This window comes from Pelodiscus sinensis, chromosome 5, assembly GCF_052426305.1.
Source record: "Pelodiscus sinensis isolate ZL-2025 chromosome 5, ASM5242630v1, whole genome shotgun sequence".
Lineage (NCBI taxonomy): Eukaryota > Metazoa > Chordata > Testudines > Trionychidae > Pelodiscus > Pelodiscus sinensis.
In genome coordinates this window covers 12,268,522-12,290,123 of record NC_143056.1, presented here as the reverse complement: position 1 = coordinate 12,290,123, position 21,602 = coordinate 12,268,522, and the positions used below count along the sequence as shown (strand labels likewise).

The following is a 21,602-nucleotide window of genomic DNA, read 5'->3' as shown; positions in this document are numbered from 1 at the left end:
ACCATTGTGCCCTGGTCAGACACCTGACCAGTGTACGTTTATTACACAGTTTGCCACTTCTACAAAGGAAAGTGGATATGCGTCAGCTTTTGTACTCAGAGCATATTCTCCAAGCTGTTCAAGCAAAACACACTGGTTAGGTAAAATGTTAAAAGATGCATTAACTACAGAAACATAGATTCTTCTTTGAGGGATTGCTGATGTCGATTCCAATTAGGTGGGCGCACGCTGCACAGTCGTCAGAAAGTTTTTCCCTTGGTAGCTCGTGATGATTCGGCTGAGGAGCTCCCTGGAATGGCACCTTCTTAGCGTTCAATATATGCTCCTGCCAATCCAGCCCCTACTCAGTTCCTTCTTATCACCAGTGATGGTTGTTGGGATTGTGTTTGCTTGCATAGCAAGTGCTTCCTTTAGTATCTCCTCTAGTTTGTAGTTGTAGTTTCTAGCGCATAGTTGTATATAGTCAGAGAAAACTTGGGAGTGGGGGTTTTCCCAATTCCTGTCCCCTCCCCTTTGCAGTTTAGTTAAGTGCTTAACTACCCTGACAGGAAGTTTTTCCCTAATTTCCAACCTAAACCTCCCTTGCTACAATGTAAGTCCATTGCTTCTTGTCCCATTCTCAAAGGTTAAGAAGAACATTTTTTCTCCTACCTCCTTGTAACAACCTTTTATGTCCTTAAATGGTTATCATGTCCCCTCTCAGTCTTCTTTTTTTCAGGCTAACCAAACCCACTTATTTTAATCTTCCCTCACAGGTCATATTTTCTACACTTAAATCGGTTTTTGTTGCTCCTCTCTGGACTTTTTCCAATTTATCCATATCATTCTTGAAATGTGTCACCCAGAACTGGACACAATACTCCAGATGAGGCCTAATCAGCACAGAGTAGAGCTGCATTACTCATGTCGTGCTTACAACACTCCTGCTAATACATCCAAGAATGATGTTTGTTTGCTTTTTTTTTGCAACAGTGTTACACTGTTGACTCATATTTAGCTTTCGGTCCATTATGATCCCCCGATTCCTTTCCATAGTGCTCCTTCCTAGACAGCCATTTCCCATTTTGTTTTTATGTGCAACTCATTCACTTTTGTCCTTATTGAATTTCATACTAGATACTTCAGACCATTTCTCCAGTTTTTCCAGATCATTTTGAATTATAATCTTATCCTCCAAAGCATGTGCTACCTCTCCCAGCTTGGTATCATCTGCAAACTTTATAAGTGTACTCTCCGTGCCATTATCTTAGTCATTGATGAAGATATTGAACAGAGCCAGTCCCAAAACTGATCCCACTCATTATGCCCTTCCAACTATTGATAACTACTCTCTCAGAATGGTTATCCAACCAGTTTTGCACCCACCTCCTAGTAGTTCCACCTAGGTTGTATTTCCCTAGCTTGTTAATGAGATAGTTATGTGCGACAGTGTTAGAAGTTTTACTGAAGTCAAGATATACCATGTCTACGTCTGTTGCTTCCCCCTATGCCACAATGCTTTTTGCCCTGTCAAATAAAAGCTATTAGGTTGATTTGGTATGATTTGTTCTTGACAAATCCATGCTGACTGTTACATATCACTTTGTTATCTTCTAGATGTCCGCGAATTAATTGCTTAATTATTTGTTCCTTTATCTTTCCTGATACAGAAGTTGCGCTGATAGTTTCTAATTCCCTGGGTTGTCCTTATTTCCCTTTTTATAGATTGGCACTGTATTTGCCCATTTCCCGTCTTGTGGAACCTCTCCCCTTGTCAGTAACTTTTCAAAGGTAATCACTAATGGCTCAGATATCTCCTCGGTCGGCTAAAGGAGTATTCTAGGATGCATTTTATGAGGTCTGATGACTTGAGGACATATAATTTGTCCAAGTGATTTTTAACTTTTCCTGTTTTAGCCTCTGATCCTATCTCATTTTCACTGGCATTCACTATGTTAGACATCCAGTCATCACCAACCTTCTTGGTGAAAACTAAAACAAAGAATTAAGCACTTCTGCCATTTCCACATTTTTTCTGTTGTTACTCCCCATCCCTACTGGGTAATGGTCCTACCCTGCTTTTGGTCTTTCTCTTGCTTCTAATGGATAACAAGAAAACATTCTAGAAATACTTTGTTTCTGGCTAGTTTAATCTTGTTTCATGTGTTTGCCGTTCTAAGTTTGTCTCTACATACTTGTGGTGGGGTTTTTTATATGTACATCCTTTGTAATTTGAAAGATCATTGAAAATCTCCTAGTTAAGCCAGAGTGGGCTCTTGCCATGTTTCCTTTCTTTTCTATGCAGTTGATGATACCTCACGAGGCATACTTAGTACAAAGCATATCATAATGATATAATGGTAACAGGTGTGTGTCAAGGTATTGCTTTAGGGTACTGATGTCACAGTTACCTCAGGATGGGATGCAGAGATACAAAACCTTGACACCTTGGAGCAACCAGCCCTGGAGCCCACTAGAGGAAAGACAATTCTTGATTGTACAGGTTGGACCTCCCTGGTCCAGCATCCTCAGGACCTGAGCTGTCCCCATCCAGGGAGTTTGCTGGACCAGGGGAGGTCAGTGTTCCCCTGTTGGCTGCCCTGCTCCCAGGCTCCTCTCCCTGGGGCTCCCTGCCCTGGCGCTGGCCCTGCTAAAGCTGGTGTGCCACAGCTCTACCTTGCTGCCCGCCCGCCTGCTGCACCAGAGTCTCCTGGGGTCTCCAGCAGGGACACTTGGCTGCCGCCAGTCCCGCTGTTGCAGAATATTCTCCAGGGTTCCCGGCTGGGGCTACCCAGATGCCGCTGGCCCTGCTGCCACTGGGGGGTTCCCCAGCCAGAGCCGCCCGGCCACCCTGCCCCATTGCTAGCACCGCCCAGCTTCTGCTGGGGATTCCGGCCAGCCGCCTCCACTGGCCTCACTTCAGAGGTGTGGTACCCGGCAGAAGCTGCCTGGTCACCCTTGACCTGCTGCCACCAGGTGGTTTCTTGGGGTTCCTGGCCAGTGCTGCTTGGTTGCAGGCAGCCCAGGATTCCCTGGCCACATGGCCCAGCTAATGCTGAGGGCTCCCTGGCCCAGGCAGGAGCTCCTCAGCTGATGTCTGGTGTTCCCAGGCTACCGTCTGGCCCTGTTAATGCTGAAGATTCTGGGCCAGGGTGGGGGCTCCCCAGATGCCAACTGGACCAGCCAGAGCTCCCCAGCCCCTGTGTTGCTCTGGAGATCTTTGGTCCAGCAACATCTCTGGCCCTGCTGGACCACAGATGTTGCTGGACCAGAGAGTCCCGGATTTGGGAGGTTCGACCTAAAGCAATTAATGGTATTGCCTATCTCCCAGAGCTGGAAGGGACCTTGAAAGGTCATCGAGTCCAGTCCCCTGCCTTCACAGCAGGACCAAGTACCATCCCTGACAAATTTTTGCCCCACATCAGCCTCCGCAAGGATTGAGCTCACAACCCTGGGTTTAGCAGGACAGTGCTCAAACCACTGAGCTATCCCTCTCCCCTACTTAGTAGTAGTTACTAAGTAGAACACAGGTTCTGGTCCAAGAGATGACTATAGCTGAACCAGTATAGTGACCATAACATAATAAAATTTAACATCTGTGTGCAGGAGGAACACCAAAGCAGTCCACCACAGCCATATTTAATTTCAGAAAGGGTAACCACTAAAAAATGAAGTTAGTTAATAGAATTTGAAAGGTACCGTGCTAAAAGGGAAATCCCAGCAAGCTACATGGAAACTTTTTAAAGACCCCATAATAGAGGCTCAATTTAAATGAATACCTAACATTTAAAAAAAAATAGAGGACCAAAAAAAATGCCACTGTAGATAAACAAGTAAAAGAAGCAATGAGACACAAAAAAGCATCCAGTAAAAAGTGGAAGTTAAATCCTAGTGAGGAAAATGAAAAGGCATATAAGCTAATTCTGGCAAGTGAAATATAAAAATATAATTATGAAGGCCAAAAAAGAATTTAAAGAACAGCAAAAAATGAAGTATATGAGAAGCAGGAAGCCTGCTGAACAACTAGTAAGGCCACTGGGTGGTTGAGATGCTAAAGGAACACACAAGGAAGATAAGACCATTGTGGCGAAACTAAATTCTTAGCATCAGTCCACAGCCAAAGGTGTGAGGGAGAGTCCTAAACTTGAGCCACTCTTTTTAGGTAAGAAATCTGAGAACGGTCTCAGGTTGAGGTGTCATTAAAGAAGGTTTTGGAACAAACTGATAAATTAAACAGGAATAAGTCGCCAGGACCAGATGGCATTCACCCAAGAGTTCTGAAGGAACACAAATTGGAAACTGTAGAACTACTAACTGTGGTTTGTAGCCTATCATTTAAATCAGCTTTGGTATCAAATGACTGGAGGATAGCTAATATGATGCCAATTTTTTTTTAATGTTCCAAAGGTGATCCCAGCAATTACAGGCTGGTAAAATTGTCTTCACTGCAACACAAATTGGTTGAAACTCTAGTAAAGAACAGAATTGTCAGACACATAGATTGATATAATATGTTGTGGAAAAGTCAGCATGGTTTTTATAAAGCGAAATCATGACACACATTTACTAGAATTCTTTGAGGGGGTTAACAGACATGTGGACAAAGGTGATCTAGTGGATACAATGTACTTCGATTTTCAGAAAGCCTTTGACAAAGTCCTTCATCAAAGGCTCTTAAGCAAAGTAAGTTGTCATGGGATAAGAGGAAAGTCCTCTCGTGGATTAAAAGATAGGAAACACTGGGTAAGAATTAATGGTCTGTTTATTAGAGGGAGGTAAATAGTGGTGTCCCGTAGGGGTCTGTACTGGGACCAGTCCTATTCAACATATTATCTGGAAAAAGCGTAAACAGTGAAGTGGCAAAATTTGCAGGTGATATAAAACTACTCGAGATAATTAAGTTCAAAGCAGACTGCCAAGAGTTACAAAGAGATCTCAGAAATTGGGTGATTGGGCCACAAAATGGCAGATGAAATTCAATGTTGAAAAATGTAAAGTAATGCCCATTGGAAAACACAAACTTAATTATACATATGCTTGACAAACAGTGGCGAAAGCCGCTCGCCACCCCCACACTGCGCATGCGCAAGAGCCGCATTGTGCATCCGCATGCCGCCAGTAAATGGGGCACGCGGCTGAAATCTACTCACCCCGGGCGAGTAGATTCTATAATTTGTCGAGCCCTGCATATAATTAATGGGGTCTAAATTAGCTGTTACCACTCAAGAAAGAGATCTTGGAGTCATTGTGGATAGTTCTCTGAAATCATGTGCTAAATGTGCAGTGGCAGTCAAAAAAAAAACTATCAGAAGGGAATCATTAAGAAAGTGTTCATAATAAGACAGAAAATATCATATTGCCTCTATATAAATCTATAGTATGCCCATATATTGAATACTACATGCAGATCTGATTGCCCCCTCTCAAAGATATATTGAATTAGGAACAGGTTCAGAAAAGGGCAACAAAAATTATTAGGAGCATGGCACATCTTCCATATCAGGAGAGATTAATGAGGCTGGGACTTTTTCACTTAGCAAAGAGATGACTAAGGGTGAATATGATAGAGGTCTATTAAATCTTATCTGATGTGGAGAGGATAAATATGGAAGTGTTATTTACTCCTATTCATAATACAAGAACTAGAGGTCACCAAATGAAATTAATAGGCAGTAGGTTTAAAACAAACAAAAGAAAGTATTTCTTCACATAATACATAGTCAACCAATAGAACTCTTTGCCAGAAGATGTGGTGAAGGCCAAGACTATAACAGGGGTTCAAAAAGAACTAGATAAGTTCATAGAGGATCGGTCCACAAATGACTATTAGCCAGATTGGACAGGGTTGCAAAACCATTCTCTGAATTGTCCCTACCATCTGTTTGTCAGAAGCAGGGAATGAGCAACAGGAAATGGATCACTTGATAATTACCTTTTTTTTTTTGTTCATTGCCTCTGAAGTACCTGGCATTGGCCACTGACAGGATGCTGTACTAGATAGATCACTAGTCTGACCCAGTATGGCTGTCCTTGTGTTCTTATGTACTGATTTTTAGAGAATGCAGTTTTATTTCTGAAGCTTCTCTTTTTTGAAGAGTAAAATCACTTCTGTTTTCTCTATTGGCAGACTTGAAAGATTATACAGATGTCTGGATGAAAGACTCGACATTCTGGCAAAGCGTGTGTTGGAGGAACAAAATTTGGAGGAAGAAATTGAGAAACTTGACGAAGTCTTTCTGTATGTCACTTTTTCACTACTGAGTGTATTAATGACTTAGCTTCATGGGTCCATGTGAATTTGGGAAAGTTTAAAACTTAAGCATTCAAAGGTACTTTAAAGAGAAAGCCAAATGAGTTTCTAAACCGTACAGACAAGTATTGATTGTTTAGTTACTGATAACAATTTATTTTTGCCTGGCAAAGTACACACAAACAAGAAGATTAAGAACAAGACACTGATTCAGAGACATATTATAGAAATAATATTGAATGCATAACTTCAAAATCAAACAAGTGTGATGACTCAGATCCTGGTCTAGGCTACAACCCCTTTTTGGTGGGGGCAAACGGGCTGTAAAGCTGCCCTGACTGAGCAGCTGAGGTTTCCCCTGCTGTGGCGCTGCCCCTGGGTTGTGTAAACTTGAGATAGCCTGCATCTTGCTCTCTGGTATAGAGGATGTGTTTGGGGCAAGTGTTAGCAGAGCATTGCTGCACTCTGGTGATCTGTGGCTATTAGAGCAACAGGCTCCAAAGGGCTATTGGCTGGTACAAATTAGAGCAACTCATCTAAAGTGCTAAAAATAGCGTGAATGGTGCAACTTTGGCTCTCAAGCACACCCGACCCCTTAAATTTGTGACCCTGAGCTCCAGCCTAAACTGCAACAACCACACTACTATTTTTAGCACAATTGCCTGTAGGTGTTGTTCCCATAGGTGCTCTGGGACTCAAGTACCCACAGAGAAGAACAAAACATTATACAGGGGGCACAAAGATGGAACTTGGTAGATGTATATCCAGAAAGGGGTTTTGATTGATTTGTACACAGTGTGTGTGATTTGGCCAGAGGGCTGAGTTGCTGAAGAGGCTTTTGAATACAAGAGTGTGCAGGCACATGCACTTGGCCAGAGGGGGCGCTTGTGAGTGATGAGTGCCGCCCTGTTACAAGCAGCCACAGGGAAAAATAAAAAGTTTTCATCTGTGTGCTAGCCTGAGTTCTGTTAGCACAAGTCTGGGTACCCAAGTTGGGAGGCTCACTCCCAGCTGCAGTGTAGACATACCTCTACTGGCTCCTGGCATCCCTGGAGGTCAGCTGCTGTTGCAGTCAGAATATTTGAGCCCTAATCCTTGAATCAGTGTGAAGTGGCTGAGTAATGTGCTGTAATAATGAGTATCTGCGCAAGCGTGCCTTGCCTATCTTCCTGCCTCTTGATAGCATGGTTCTGGCAGAGCTGTGCCCCGGCCTCTCTCTGCCTCCTGTTATCCCCCTGAATCCTCAGGAGCATTCCCTGCCACATCATTAACAGGCCAGTGTCCTGGTTGTGAATAGAGTGTAGGAAAATAATTTTTCTTTTCACTTTCTGTGATGATGAAGGAAAAAAACCCAGTCGATACAGTCAGATGTCTATCTTGATATTTAATTTGAACTGACCCAACACGATAGCCCTTCTGAGTATACATGAAATTGAGAAATACTGGATAAGAAATAACCCCACCCTGATGTGATGACAGTATAAAGAAAAATCTCATTTTGACACACAGCAAAGTCAGCAGTTTAAAAATATGAGAAATACATTAACGAGAATAGGAGATGAACTAATTATCACTGTCTCAGTATTTTGGGGTTACCCGAAATAATGCTCAGAATGGACCGCACCCTGCCAGGTAATCTCTCCTTCAAAAGTGGGAGAAGCCTTGTTGGTTAAGACTTAAAACAGGCCTGGACATAGCGGTAGGAGCATTTCTTAAGGAACAATTTTATACTGAGGCTATGTCTACACTACAGAGTTTTTCCGGGATACAAACTCTGCTGCATCCAGGGAACACGTCTGCTCTTCCTAAATTCTTTTTGGAACAGCAGATGCACTTTTTCAGCATCCCTGTAAACCTCATTTTTCCTGGAAGATGGGATGTTCCGAAAAAGGGTTGTTTTTTTTCCAACATTTGGCCCAGTGTAGACGGGCCAGATGTCAGAAAAGCTTTTTCCGAAAAAAGAAGCGGAAAAAGCTGTTTGTAATTTGCGTAGCTTTTTCTGGAAGAACAGTGTAGTGTAGACATAGCCTCAGAGAGCTGATTGGAAAGTCTCTTCCATCTCTGATGCCTTACACTTTACCGTAAGAGTCTGAATTCCCACTGACCTACTTGGCACTTAATATTTCTCAAATTCAGCCCATGTTATGTGCAGTGTTACCAGGAAGCAGCGTGGTGCAATGGATCACTGCACAGGGGTTCAATACCCCTGGATTCTGTTCTAAACCCTGCAATGCTGGCTGACCCTGAGCAGGCCACTGCATCTACCTTTGCCTTAGTTTTCTCATCTGTAAAATGGGAGTAATGATATTGATCTCCTTTGTAAAGCACTTTGAGATCTGCTATGAAAACTACTGCATAGTGTGTTGTTATTAGCAATTCCATAGACATATATATTACACAGGATCATTTACAAACATACACACAAAGGAGGAGAAGGGTAAAAGAGATTTATATTACTTAATTATTTTATCTCCACAACATTACAAACTGATCAAAATCAGAACCCAAGTTTCAAGGGTTAATTAGGGTTAATTAGCACCTTCTTTAAAAAGTATGGCGCATCCTCAGAATCAGAATCCCTTCTCTGTCTCTGCAAAATGTTCCTTTTGGCTTGTTTTTTTTAATAGTCATCTGTACACGATACTGTTGTCTATAAGGGTTCTTTCAGAGAACAGTTCTAAACATCCCGGGGAAAAAATCTGCTGATGAGAGCAGAGCAAACAGAATGTTATACATTTCTGAATAGGAAAAAGCCTAATATTAACCAGACATGGCCAGGATATCGGGGCATGTTCAGCTTGTACATTTGAAGTCTTCACGGGCAGCCTGAGGGTTGCCCTTGGGAGAGAGTCTGATACCACCTACTGCCAAGTCTTCAGCGTAAGGGGTTAGGTGGCCAATTTCTCCACCTCCATCTTGGATCTCAAAAGAGAGTGAGTTGCTGGTCATAGTGTCTCTTGAAAACCCAGCCAGCATGGGAGCAGAATTACATCTGCTGCCAACTACCAGTCATCTTATTGTATTAAACTAAAACCCTCTCAAACGTGTTGAGTCCACAAAATATTGTTGCAAGCCTTGGAACTTCTACATTAGCACATATATGTAATGTGAGCAAATGAATGTGTGCATCCATCTGCCTTGAGGCTCCACCTCTGTGCAGGGTTTTCTGTATTAGTTACAGCACCTATATCATACAAATGTAACAGTTCCGTTCTTAAACTTTTGCCCAAGTGTTTTGGGCTTCATTAATAGGATGCCTTCTCTTGCAGTGCTGTTGGTTCTGGCATAAGTCAGGACTCTTGGCTTTGCCATAACCTCTACCAAGTGCTTGTTTATCTTTGCAATCGTGTCTCTTACCTGAGAGACAACAAACCATATGAAGCACTTGACTATACACCATAATAGGTATATTTTTGAGAAGTGAGTCCCCAGCTGGCTGGAATGTTTAGTTTGCTGCTTTGGAAAGAACTTTTTAAAATTGCGTATTCAAAAATTGACTTAAAATGAAGTGATGTGCAAAAGCTAGCCTTACTCTGAACCTTTATTCTTGTTTCAGAAATACTAAGGAAGCCTATGCAAGAGAACTAGAGACTCTAGAACAGTGTTTAAAGAGAGAAAGTGAGATGAGGTAAAATTACAAGTCACAGTCTTTGTAAGTGTGCTCTAGGAATTATTTGAGGGAAACTCTATGGCCTGTGTTATGCAGGAGGTCAGACTAGTTGATCACAGTGGTCTCTTTTGGCCTTGAAATTGGTGATTACAAGCTGGAGAATCACCAACTTCAAATCAAGCTCACTATCTGCTTTGTTATTTTACACATGCTATGCAGCTCTAATTTTCCATTCAATTACACTACAGTGTCATAGTGTTAGTTTGTAAGGCTGTGTCCAGACTCACAGTTTTCGAAAAAAGTAACCTTTTTTTGAAAAAACTTCACCTGCGTCTAGACTGCAGCCGCGTTCTTTCGAAATTAAATTGAAAGAACGCGGCTTTTCTTTCGACGGCGCTAAACCTAATTTCACGAGGAAGAACGCCTTTTTTCGAAAGTGCTCTTTCGAAAAAAGGCGTTCTTGAATGCAAACAGGGGTTTTTCGAAAGAGAGCATCCAGACTGCCTAGGTGCTCTCTTTCGAAAAAGCGGCTTGCTTTTTCGAAAGTTCCGCTTGCAGTCTAGACGCTCTTTTTCAAAAGAGGCTTTTTCGAAAGTATCTTTCGAAAAAGCCTCTTTCGAAAGAGGTTTGCAGTCTAGACATAGCCTAACTGTAAAAACAACCAGCAGTCCTGTGGCAGCTTAAAGATTACCAAATGTATTTAGGGCAAGAGCTTTCATGGGTAAAACCCACTTCATCAAGTTCATTGTTAACACAATGTCATGTACTGTCATTTATTTGTGTACTTACCATCAGAGCTTTGCTCCAGTGGAAACAACTTCACCTAGCAAAGAAGAAAGAACTCTTGTGCTCAACAGAGGAGAAATTCTTGAATGAAATGAATGCAAGATTTGAGATTGGTAAAAAACGATATGCTGAGCTAACTATAGAGGTACATTAATCAGTTGGCATTATAACAAAGCCTATTCACTGTGATCCCCTATCTTTCACATTGTTCTTGGCAAAATAGTTAAACTTTAAAGGACAGATCCTCAGCTAGTGTATAGTATGATTTTAAAGGTGCATTGTCAATTTACGCTAGCTGAGAATCCGGCCTCAACAGATCATTAATAAAACTGTAAAGCAGTTATCACAGGACTGTATTTCAAATGACAGCTGCACCCATTTTACTCAGCCTGGTTTTTGTTTAATATTGCCAGTGTATGCTGCAAAAATGATTGCCCCTCTTATTTTTTTTTTTTGATTTCCGCAACCAGAATGAGTATTTCCAAAAAGAAATTTTGCAGGCTGAAGAAAGGGTCAAACACCTTTGTGATAATATAAATAAAACAAAAACTGAATGCGAACAGTATGAAAATATTTTATCAGAAGACATGCAATGGTTTGAGGTAAGTGTCATTTTTAAAACATTCTTAAAAATAGTAGCTGAAATCGGAAAAATTTCTTTGTTGACATAAATTGATATCACTGTTGATTTCATCGGTCCTATACCAATTGACCCCAGCAAATAATTTGGCCCAGGATTCCTAACAGTTTCTGGAAAAAGTGATTCAGTGTCATCTTAGTTCTTTGAATGTTGTGCTGATGCTCCTAGAACAGGAGAGTTCTGATTGGATTTTTTGTTTGTTTGTTTTGCTAAGCAGTTGTGACTGACCCAAAGCCCACTGATTTCTCTGGGCTTTGACTCAGGCCGTTAGCACTTACTAGCAGTGGATAAAGTTTTCCTTTGCAACTGGCTTTGTGTGCATTGTAAGTAAGAGAAATGAAGTAGTGGATTCTATGCAGGAAGAGTTCTAACAGTTACTTGTTTGCTAGATGCCAAAGGCAAAGAGGTCAGATTATTGTTTGGTTGAAATTGCCTTTATCCCGTCAGTTCTCTGAACTGCTAGATGAGAACTAAATGAGAAATAAAAAGAAGTATGTTCTGCTCACTAGTCTTCCAGACAAACCAACCACAAAAGCATCAGTCCGAGTTTTGTGGTTGATATGTCATCTAGTACAGGAAGTTGACTGTACAACTCATTCTGCTTGGGATTGTGGCATGGGCTTGCCATCCACATGTGTGTGTTCATAGCTATCAAGTTTGAATTCTATACAGAGAATGTACCCATAAAATGTCAAATCTGCAATAAGAAGTAAAATAAAATATATAGGACCAAATTATTTCATGGTATGCAGCCCCATTAGCTTTGAAGCAATTGTTTGGCATTTGTCAGTATGAAATTTGTCCCACTATATTTAGATAAACAGCACCAGCTCTATGAAAATATTATTCTCGCTGCCCATATGTTGGGCCAAATTCTGCTCTGTAATAGAGCTGTAAATCCATTGAAATGAGTGGTGGTGTATGAGGGGGAATGCAGGGCAGTTTGGTCTGATGTGTGCTAGTCCTCTGAGTGCTCTACTATGCCATCCAGTCACCCTCCTTCAAAGAGAAAGGAGGACAGTGTGAGACAGTGAACAAGAACTGACTGGTATTTCAAGTAACAATAGGCATTTCTCCCATCTGACGTGTATTTCCTCTGCCTCTTGGTAACCTTTCCTAGCTCTGTGATTCTCAGCCATCCGTCTGATGGTCCAGAATAGGATAAATCAGAAATTTTTAATGTATGAAAATCCCAAGCCTCTTCTCCCTCTCTTTCAATGCCTCCATATGTATGGATCTAAAATAATTGGATCTCTTATGTGCACTTCCTAGCAGCTATGCTGTTCAGAAACATACATAACATATGGTAAATGCTTTTTTACTCCTACTCTAATGACTGAATCAAGTCAAGGATAATGGCATACCTTTTGGGGTAGAAAAATAATTATAATTATTATTTCTCCTCAGGTGGGCCCTCTGTTTTTTCTCTTCTTTGTCTCTTTCTTCCTGTGTCTTCACTTTTTATCGTTTTTATGTTATATCAATTTGTACTTCTTCCCAAGGCTTTTACTCTTTTATACCCTTCTACTGTTGTGCACACCCCAGTCATACTTGCTGCAGTTTCTGCTCACTTATTTATTTTATTACAGTCTTATTTGTTTGCAACACAATGTGAACACCTGTGGCACTATCTGCTGGCTATTGTATTGCAGCGCTCTGAACATCCCGAGTACAGAGTGCATTCAGTGTCAATATGAGTATTGCCGGAATTCATAGACTCATAGGGCTGAAAGAGACCTCAGAAGGTCATCAAGTCCAGCCCCCTGCCCAAGGCAGGACCAATCCCAACTAAATCAACCCAGCCAGGGCTTTGTCAAGCTGAGACTTAAAAACATCTAGCGATGGAAAGTCCACCACCTCCCTAGGTAACCCATCCCAGTGCTTCACCACTCTCCCAGTGAAATAGGTTTTCGTAATATCCAACCTAGACCTCCCCCACTGCTTCTAGTTCAATAATTTTGTAATAAGGCTAGAGATTTATGATGTGTAATGTCAAAAGAATTACTTGGGTTGTCTCCTCACTCTGGATATTCAAATTGCCACTCTTAACTATCAAGTTTGTGTCTCTGAGCTCTGTCATTTCCAGTTAATCTATTCGTTTAATTTTCCTCTGCTACCATGATTACACAGCCCAAGCCCAGTTTAATGGATCGTTAACATTTATTTTCACTAAAGGATGATGTCAAAGGTACGACTGATGAAATATATCAAAAAGAACAACAACTACTGCTGAGCCTCCCTCTCATAGAAGAAAAACGTAAAGAATTAGAAGAGAAGCATGAAAAATATGAAGAGTTGAAAAAAATTGTCTCAGGTAAATATTAAGTAATTCTAATATATTGTGAAACTTTCCGCTTCTGTCTTAGAAAGAGCTCTGACTTGGTGAGATGGGTGACCTCAAAGCTAATGAGTGATTGGCTCATTAGAAAGGGAATGCCTGAAAAAATCAAAGAATTTGAGTTGACTTTGTAGAGATCTAAGAAGAAAATAGATTCTGAGCTTAGATTTGTCTCTTCTCCCCATCTTTACTTAAGTCATGTGTGATGGTGAATCTGGTATTTTGATGTATTTGTTGTATTTAGAAAAAAATAAAATAAATAAGGAGAGGCCTGACTTTACCAGAGCTGTCTACCATAGTTCAGATGAACTGTAAAGTTCAGTGAAGCTCTGAGGGCTTCATACAGCAGCTGGATTATAATATCTGGACGTATTGGTACATAAATAATGAATAATAATGTCCCTATATGACTGATCAATTGTTGATAGACCATTCCATTGTCTAAAACCCCTTTTCCTGATTTATAGAACTAAAAGATGAAGAGACAAGACTGATAAAATCCATTGAACAGTCGGTCAAGATGACTGGTAAACTAAAGAAGATTATGGTAATGTTCAGACCTTGCTTTAATACTATTTGTAAAGTTTTATAAATTAGTTTTCTTTTTTTTTCTGTTCTTGTGCCTGTCAAGGCTTTCCCTCTGCCCTTCCAGTACAATCTCTCAGTAGCCTGTCATGCACACCAATTCTGGCTAGAAGAGGTTTTCTAGAAGAGACACATTGTCATTTGTCATGCAAAAATACTGATCTTGATCTTATAATCGTTAGTCACATGAGCTGTCCCAATAGAATTAAAAGGATTTCTTCAATGAGGAAGAGGTTGCAGTATTGGACCCCATGTGAACGCTGTCCCTATACACAAGCTGATCACAACTGGTGCAAGAACCTTTCCTGCTTCTCTATAAAACCTTCCTGTGTCTTTGTCACCCGATCTCTCCCACTCATTGCATATCTTGATCATATCGACAGATAACAGCATAAGGAGAGATTCAGAGTCACAGATGGTTTGTGTGAAAGACACGGTACTAAAGAAAAGTGTGAGTCGCATACAAAACTGCAAGATTTGTGCGTGGGTGTCCTGATACTGCAGAATGGAGCACTGTGGCTGCTGGCCCACAAAAGCCCCACAGACACAGATGCTATCCTTATTTGAGAAGGAAGAGCTCCTTCTCCAAGCATATTTAAATAGGCAGTAGCTTATCCAGAAAGTGTATGCAAAACATTTGTGTACCATCAAAAACATTTGTGTACCATCAAAACCTTCATCAACAGAAATATGGAGAGGGTCACTAAGCTATGTGACCTTGTGTCTGATTTTAAATATACAGGAAATTAGGTTCAGTGGTTAGTCTATGGATCAGGAGATCTAGGTTCTATTCCCAGCTCTGCCACTTGCTTGTTGCCCTTGACCAATTCCACTTCACACAGCTGTGCTTTTCCCAAGGTGTCAGATGGAGATGAGATTCATTTTTTAAAGCCCTTTGAAATCTTTCAGCAAAAGGTGCCACAGGTGTGAAAAGAATTATTATTAATTTATTAGGTTACAACAATTATAGTCCAAATACAAGATCAGATACAATGAAAGAAAATAATGAAGGGTTTGTTAATTCATAGGCTGATCTGAAGAATGAATTAAAACAAAAGCGTGAGTTGGCATATGAGCAGTTGAGCGATCATACTGAAATGCTGAAGTTGCTGGAGAGGGACATCTATGAGGTTGACAGGAAGCTTGACATTTTGAACTCAGAAAACAGCAGACTGAAATTAGTGAGTAGACTAATGTTTACAGCACAGCTTGTCAACATGCAAGAGTCTCTTCCATTGTCTTTGCACGGTATAAAATGGATTTGGAGCACGATGAAACCGAATAAACTCTGTAAATGCTCCAGCATACAAAATAGGAGACAAATTTTGCCTTCCAATGCATCTATGGGGTTCCTGGTAGCTTCAGTGGGGGACGTGTGGGAATACCAAAGGGCAGGATTTATCCCTTTGGCATTTTGTCTGTGATCTTTCATCACTGTGTAGAAAAGCACTCTGGTGCAACTGGTCAGGTATATGGGGGAAAGGTGTCCCTGCTAGCTGTGAAAGACTGGGTGAAAACTGAGGCATAAAAGAGGCCTGCGCTGTTTAGTATTGCAGCAAGGCAGACAGTCCCACATTCCTCCCTGTTGACTTACACAGCAATTTTAGTTCATTCTTTAATTCTGGAGCAGTGTTTATGACCGGAACAATAGTGCCCAAAGTAATAGGAAACGATCTCAAATTGAAACTAGATGGTGGGCTAGCCCCACTCCCCTTAGAATGAACCACTTTTGCGATGAGAGGAGAGAAACACTGTGGTTCATTGTGGTTACTGCCCAGAGAAGATTAACAGTGTCTCTCTCCACAGCCACTCAACAACAGATGTCACAGGAAAGCTGACTTGTTTTGACTGCTGTACAGAAATTCTTGCTGCCTTGCTGATGTTCAACTTTCCCAGTGTTTTTCCTTACAATGACTATATTCTCCCTGATGGGTCTAGCCCTGGACTCTGGTGATGCCGTGATTCTCGTTTCTGTCTTGGCTGAGCATATGTTGCTGCTTTATTGTTTTTCAGGGTTTGGAGAAGTTTTCATAAGTGCCTCACTCCATTTTAGAAGCGACTTTGAATTGGAGCTGTGAATTCTAGCTTGAGGAGACTTGCTGCACTAGCTCTAATCACGCTGGCGCACTAAAATAGCTGGGTAGCTGCTGTGGTGCAAGCAATGGGAGGAGCGAGCCATTCCGCATGCCTACCAACGGTCTCAGATGGGATTATACTTGCCATAGCTACGCTTCTGTTTTTAGTACACTAGCTCGATCACAGTGTGACTTGCGTTTCCTCAAGCTAGTATTTACGTCTTCCACCTCTAGACATAGCTTTAGGCATTGAAGAGCCCCGTTTTCATTGCAAGTCAGTAGATTTAGGCTTGTAAGTGCCTGAATCATTTCTGAAAATGGGACTTAGGCTCCTGAGGCTTAGATATTTTGGGAAAATTTGTCCTAAATCTTCCATTGTTAGGTCCTGTGCTGTGTGCCAAACTAGCCTACAAGAGCAAAAGCTCTCCTTCTCCAGAAGAGATCTGAGCACAATAAACTATTGTGACAGCAAAGTCTTGTTTATTGGGCTATATCAAGGTACAACTCAAAGCTGAAACTACAGCTTTATTAGACATAAGGAGCTGAATTGCTGAATTGGGTGTAGTATCTGCATGTACCCGTTTAAATGCGAAGAAGCCTGCTTTTACAAGTGCAGTTGCCTGAATTTGCATGCACTAATATTACAGATGCTTCTTAGGAGGTGCTTTGAAAATGTGACCTTATAATTTATTTTTCCTGATATAAGCCCCTTTTCCACAGTAGATATCTCTCCCCTTGATGCTCAGTATAGGAATGATTTCAGGATGCTCTGTTCATTCTGACACCCAAATGCTGGTTGCTCTGTGTCCTCTTCTGTTGATGATGTAGCAAAGGAATTACAGAAAGAAAATCAGGTTCAACTCCCAAAGCCAGAGCTATTGATACCTAAAGTACAACAAAGGTACTAATTTGGAACCTGCTTTTGCACTTCACTATGCCTTGGGACAGTTTGATATAGTAAAGAGACATATTTACTAGGGAGGTTTTGGAATCTCAATCACTGGAGATATTTAAGAGCAGGTTGGACAAACATCTATCAGGAATGATCTAAATAGTGCTTGGTCCTGCCATGAGGGCAGGGGGCTGGACTTGATGACCTCTCAAGGTCCCTTCCAGTTCTAGTGTTCTCTGATTCTAAATAGAAACTAAATTTCGAGTGAAGAGTGAGTGTCAGATTCTCAGGTGGTGTATCAGCACAGCTGAATTGATTGCCTAGTTTAGAGCTGAGAATTTGATCCTGAGATTTTATGTATTTTGATTATCATTGTGGTTGTGTAGGAAAATGAAATGGATGCCTGATGTCGAAGAAAAGCACAACGATGGCAAGTTTTGTCCTGGGGAATACACATGTAGATCACAAAAATCGCTAAAGAGATCAGAAAGGAAAGACCAAACACAAATATTTACCTAGCTGCAATGATTTTCTCCACAGTGCAATGCACAGATGAAAGCTGATATTTTGACAATGAGCCATGAAGCCCAAACCTACAAATCAACAACAGTAAAAATTCTAAGTGATCTGACGGTCCTTCATCGTGAGTAACATGTCATCAAAGGAAATGTTCAGCTATTTAAAACCAAACTACCATATTCTCAGTATTTTAAAATAAAGACTGTTTTAGAATGTATATGTTTCTCCAACAGTCAGCTAACATTTTAAAATTGCTGAATTTATTTTAGAGCTTCTTCTGGAGGGATGGACAGAGGACAGTTGCATTCAAAAGGTGGGTTTCAACATTGTTTGACAAGGTACTTTTAGCACTGAAAATAATTTGGCTATCGTGCATAAAGAATCATAAAATATTTGGTTCTGTAAATACTATTGTTCCAATAGTCAAAAAGCATCTGGTCTGCCACAGTGTAAAATGCAGAAAAATTTGAATTTTCTAACTCTGGATAAAACAGTGATTGCAAGTTTCTTTGCTCAATGTGGGTTCTGATTCCATTTTCCTCATCCTAGGTTCAAAAATACCCAAAGGTTATCATCTTTCTTTAAATGTCTTTAAAAGTGAACCAGTAGTGAGCAGCTCATGAAAAATCTGCATACGTGCTGGCTCTGGATCTCACGAGTGGGTCTACCAACCCAGCAGAGCCACACAGTGGTGTTCGCACAGTCTATGAAGAGTCCTATTGTTTTGTGTGCTCTTTTTCTTTACAAGAAAATGATTTTTCCACTTTGTCTCATATAGGAATTTGTGGAGAATGAGAAGGAAATCCTGTCTGCCATAGCTGACCTTATAAAGAAACTTCATCAGAGAGAGAAAAAGATTCACTGTATTAACAACAGGCTGCAAAATAACTTTGATGGACTGGATTCTTTGTTAGAAAGTAAATCCAGCATGGAAGCCAGTAAGATACACCAATCCTTTTTCTTTATTTTGAATCCTCCTGGAATTATGGTGAATTTGTTCATTAGAAATAAACAGTGATAATACTTCAGAAGTAAACTCTATAGGCTCTTCAGCTGGTGGAAACAGATGCCTCCCTACAGAGCTATATCACTTTCCATCAGTTAGGTTCTGGACTTACATTCAGTGGAAAAGCTATTGTGTTCATTAGGAAACGTATGCATATACAAACCATGCATTCATAGGAAAAGCATTATGGCACAACCTGGAGGATGATTTAATTTCCTGCTGATCCTAAAGGCTCACCACTCAGTGAGGAAGCTGTGGAAAATATTTAGAGCATCCCTGTTCTTTTCAAAACCACACTTTAGCTTTGTTATTCTGGACATGTTATTCTGGACACTGTCCAGAGCTGCTGCCTGGCCTGCCACTGTATGGTTAGTACTATGGAATGGTAAATTTAATTGATCATTCAAGTGACCAGAATTTTTTTGTATGGGCAACTTCTATTGTTTAAATGTTACATAAATATTAATATTCTGGGGCTGAGTGTGAGCATGTTTCCTCCTTATGGCCATTTCCTTTCTCCCCCTTTCCCCAACCTTGTTTCCTACCTGCTCATTTTTAGCTGCAATGATACAAGTTTGTGTTTTTGATACTAAAAGTCCTAAGTTCTGTTTCTTGCAACTTTTGTGGTATGTGCATGTGTGTGTGGCTAGAACCTTGTAGCAGACGTACATTTAGCTTTTGATTACAGGATTTTTAAGCTGCAAGGTTATTATTGGGATGTGGGTACTTGGACAGCAAACTGGAAAAGGGGAAGGGTTAAATAGATAAAGAAAATTTCTGCTTCAACTTGAAGGCTAACACTGTCATTGTTTCCTGTATGGAACATTCACAGAGGCCAATAGAACGTCACTGCATAAAAGGACTGCAAGAGTCAGGCAAAAATGGGTCTCTTTAATTCCAGCAATCTTAAATTGAGTATCTACAATTAACTTTTTTGTGCAAATGAAAGCAGACACATAGAAAAGCTTACTAAAATATGTATTTTATATTTAAATTCCAGATGTTTCTGAAGGATAGAATATTGGAGTAAAAAAGGAAAAGGTAAGTATCCAGATATGATCCCAAGATTACATTTACCTAGTATAGCCGCATTTCTCAAATTGTGGGTCCCGACCCCCCCGAGGGATCACGAGCAACTTAGAATGGGGGTCATGGTATCACAAAGATTGAGAACTCCTGGGCTGCATGTAGACTGGCATGATTTTGCGCAAAATCTTGCTGCCTGTCTACATTGGCCGGGAGTATTTGTGCAAGAACACTGACTTTGTAAAGTACAAAATCAGTTGTTCTTGCGCAAATACTCTGATGCTCCCGCTCAGGGATAAGCCCTCTTGCACAAGTATTCTTACACAAGAGGGTTAGTGTAGACAGCAACGTTAATTTCTTGCGCAAGAAAGCCCGATGGCTGAAATGGCCATCGGAGCTTTCTTGCGCAAGAGAGCGTCTACACTGGCACAGATGCTTTTGCGCAAAAGCAAATCTTTTGCAAAAAGGCACATGCCAGTATAGATGCTCTCTTGCGCAAATACTTTTAACAGAAAAACTTTTCTATTAAAATTATTTGTGAAAAATCATGCCCATCTAGACGCAGCCCTGTAGTATAAGCTGCTCTTAACAGTCTATTAACCTATATTAATCCTCAAATTTCTATTAAAGATTCCCCAGTCTTATCCAATGACATGCTTATCACCGTGCTACGTTGGTTTTGTTTTCACATTTCTGAGACAGCTTAGGGTCAAACTTTTAAACCTGTCCATGTATGAAATGTATATGCAATTGCCCTGCTGCCATTCCCATAGCTGTGCATGCAAATGTATATTGCAGTTGACTAGTTTTGCATAGAGTTGGTTCAGAAACCCAGTCACCCAAATAGCATGTGCAAGCCCAGTAATTGAGTCTGAAAGCACCAGTACAAGACTGGGCACAGAACACTTTTTTTTTTTTAAGTCCATTAAAATACTAGCCATGGGAGTAGGCATTTTAATGCACCTGACTGAGTGCCATGTTTTCAGAAATTCCTTATGGATTTGGTTACATAACAATGGAAATGCTTGTAGGCAAACAGGTACATGTGCCTGATCATGAGCAAATAATTATTTTCATATCCAAATGCATTTTCATATGTAACATTGTAGACTTCCTGTTTGAAATAATGGATCTAATTTTCTAGTTAGACAGTAAAGTTATCAGTGCAAAAATCATAAATTTTATAGTGAGAGAATACTACATAGTTTGCATCTGAACAAGGAACAGTGACATCTGGTGGCAGGTAAGTTGGTGTTCAGCCCTAAGCAAATACCATGTGTTAAGTGCATGTGCCAGTGTTTGCCCCCTGGAATTAGACCTGCATAAACTTTGCTCTGTGAGGTAAGCTCTCACGCTGCTGCCCTGTTCCTAGAGCCTAATGGGGTGATAGAACAAACCAAGTACTACTCTTCATTAAACATGCTGTTATACTAGGATATAACCATGTTGGGTACATTTTTACCCTTTCTGCCTTCTTCATAATTACTTCCACATGCTCAAAAGTTAAAACCAAGTCACTGATCATCTTGTCCCAAAAGAGCTAACTGGTCAAAATATCCTTAATAAATGGCTGCTTCTATTTTTAGATCTGAAGCCATTAAAGGTTATATTGGTTACCGTGTACCTTCCTTCTGTGGATTAATGATCCCTATGAGAGGCATACCTCTTGAGTACATCTCATTTCTAGCGTGTAGATTGTGGTGTTCCTTGTACAAGTAATACTAGGAGGCTATATCTACACTGGCGTGTTCTCACACAAAAACTGTTTTGCGGAAGAGTTCTGCAAAAACTCTTCCAGAAGAGAGCATCTATACTGGCATGTGCTTTTGCACAAGATCATCCATGCCAGTGTAGATGCTCTCTTGTGCAAGAAAGCTCTGATGGCCATTTTAACCA

General features: G+C 40.7%; 1 protein-coding gene across 3 annotated transcripts in view; it reads left to right on the top strand.

Moving 5' to 3' along the window:
- CCDC175 (coiled-coil domain containing 175) overlaps positions 1-21,602 on the top strand; it is a 57,900-nt gene that overhangs the window by 35,232 nt on the left and 1,066 nt on the right. For 2 of the 3 annotated variants that reach the window (XM_075926344.2, XM_089778319.1), the window contains exons 10-20: positions 6,107-6,217; positions 9,786-9,857; positions 10,635-10,770; positions 11,096-11,227; positions 13,441-13,579; positions 14,071-14,150; positions 15,217-15,369; positions 17,696-17,798; positions 17,944-17,987; positions 18,453-18,612; positions 19,681-19,721. In XM_075926344.2, the coding sequence (XP_075782459.2) occupies positions 6,107-6,217; positions 9,786-9,857; positions 10,635-10,770; positions 11,096-11,227; positions 13,441-13,579; positions 14,071-14,150; positions 15,217-15,369; positions 17,696-17,798; positions 17,944-17,987; positions 18,453-18,612; positions 19,681-19,697 (1,147 nt within the window). In that variant the 3' untranslated portion in view covers positions 19,698-19,721. The remainder of the gene's footprint in view (positions 1-6,106; positions 6,218-9,785; positions 9,858-10,634; positions 10,771-11,095; positions 11,228-13,440; positions 13,580-14,070; positions 14,151-15,216; positions 15,370-17,695; positions 17,799-17,943; positions 17,988-18,452; positions 18,613-19,680; positions 19,722-21,602) is intronic. The other variant, XM_089778320.1, reaches the window with a different exon arrangement.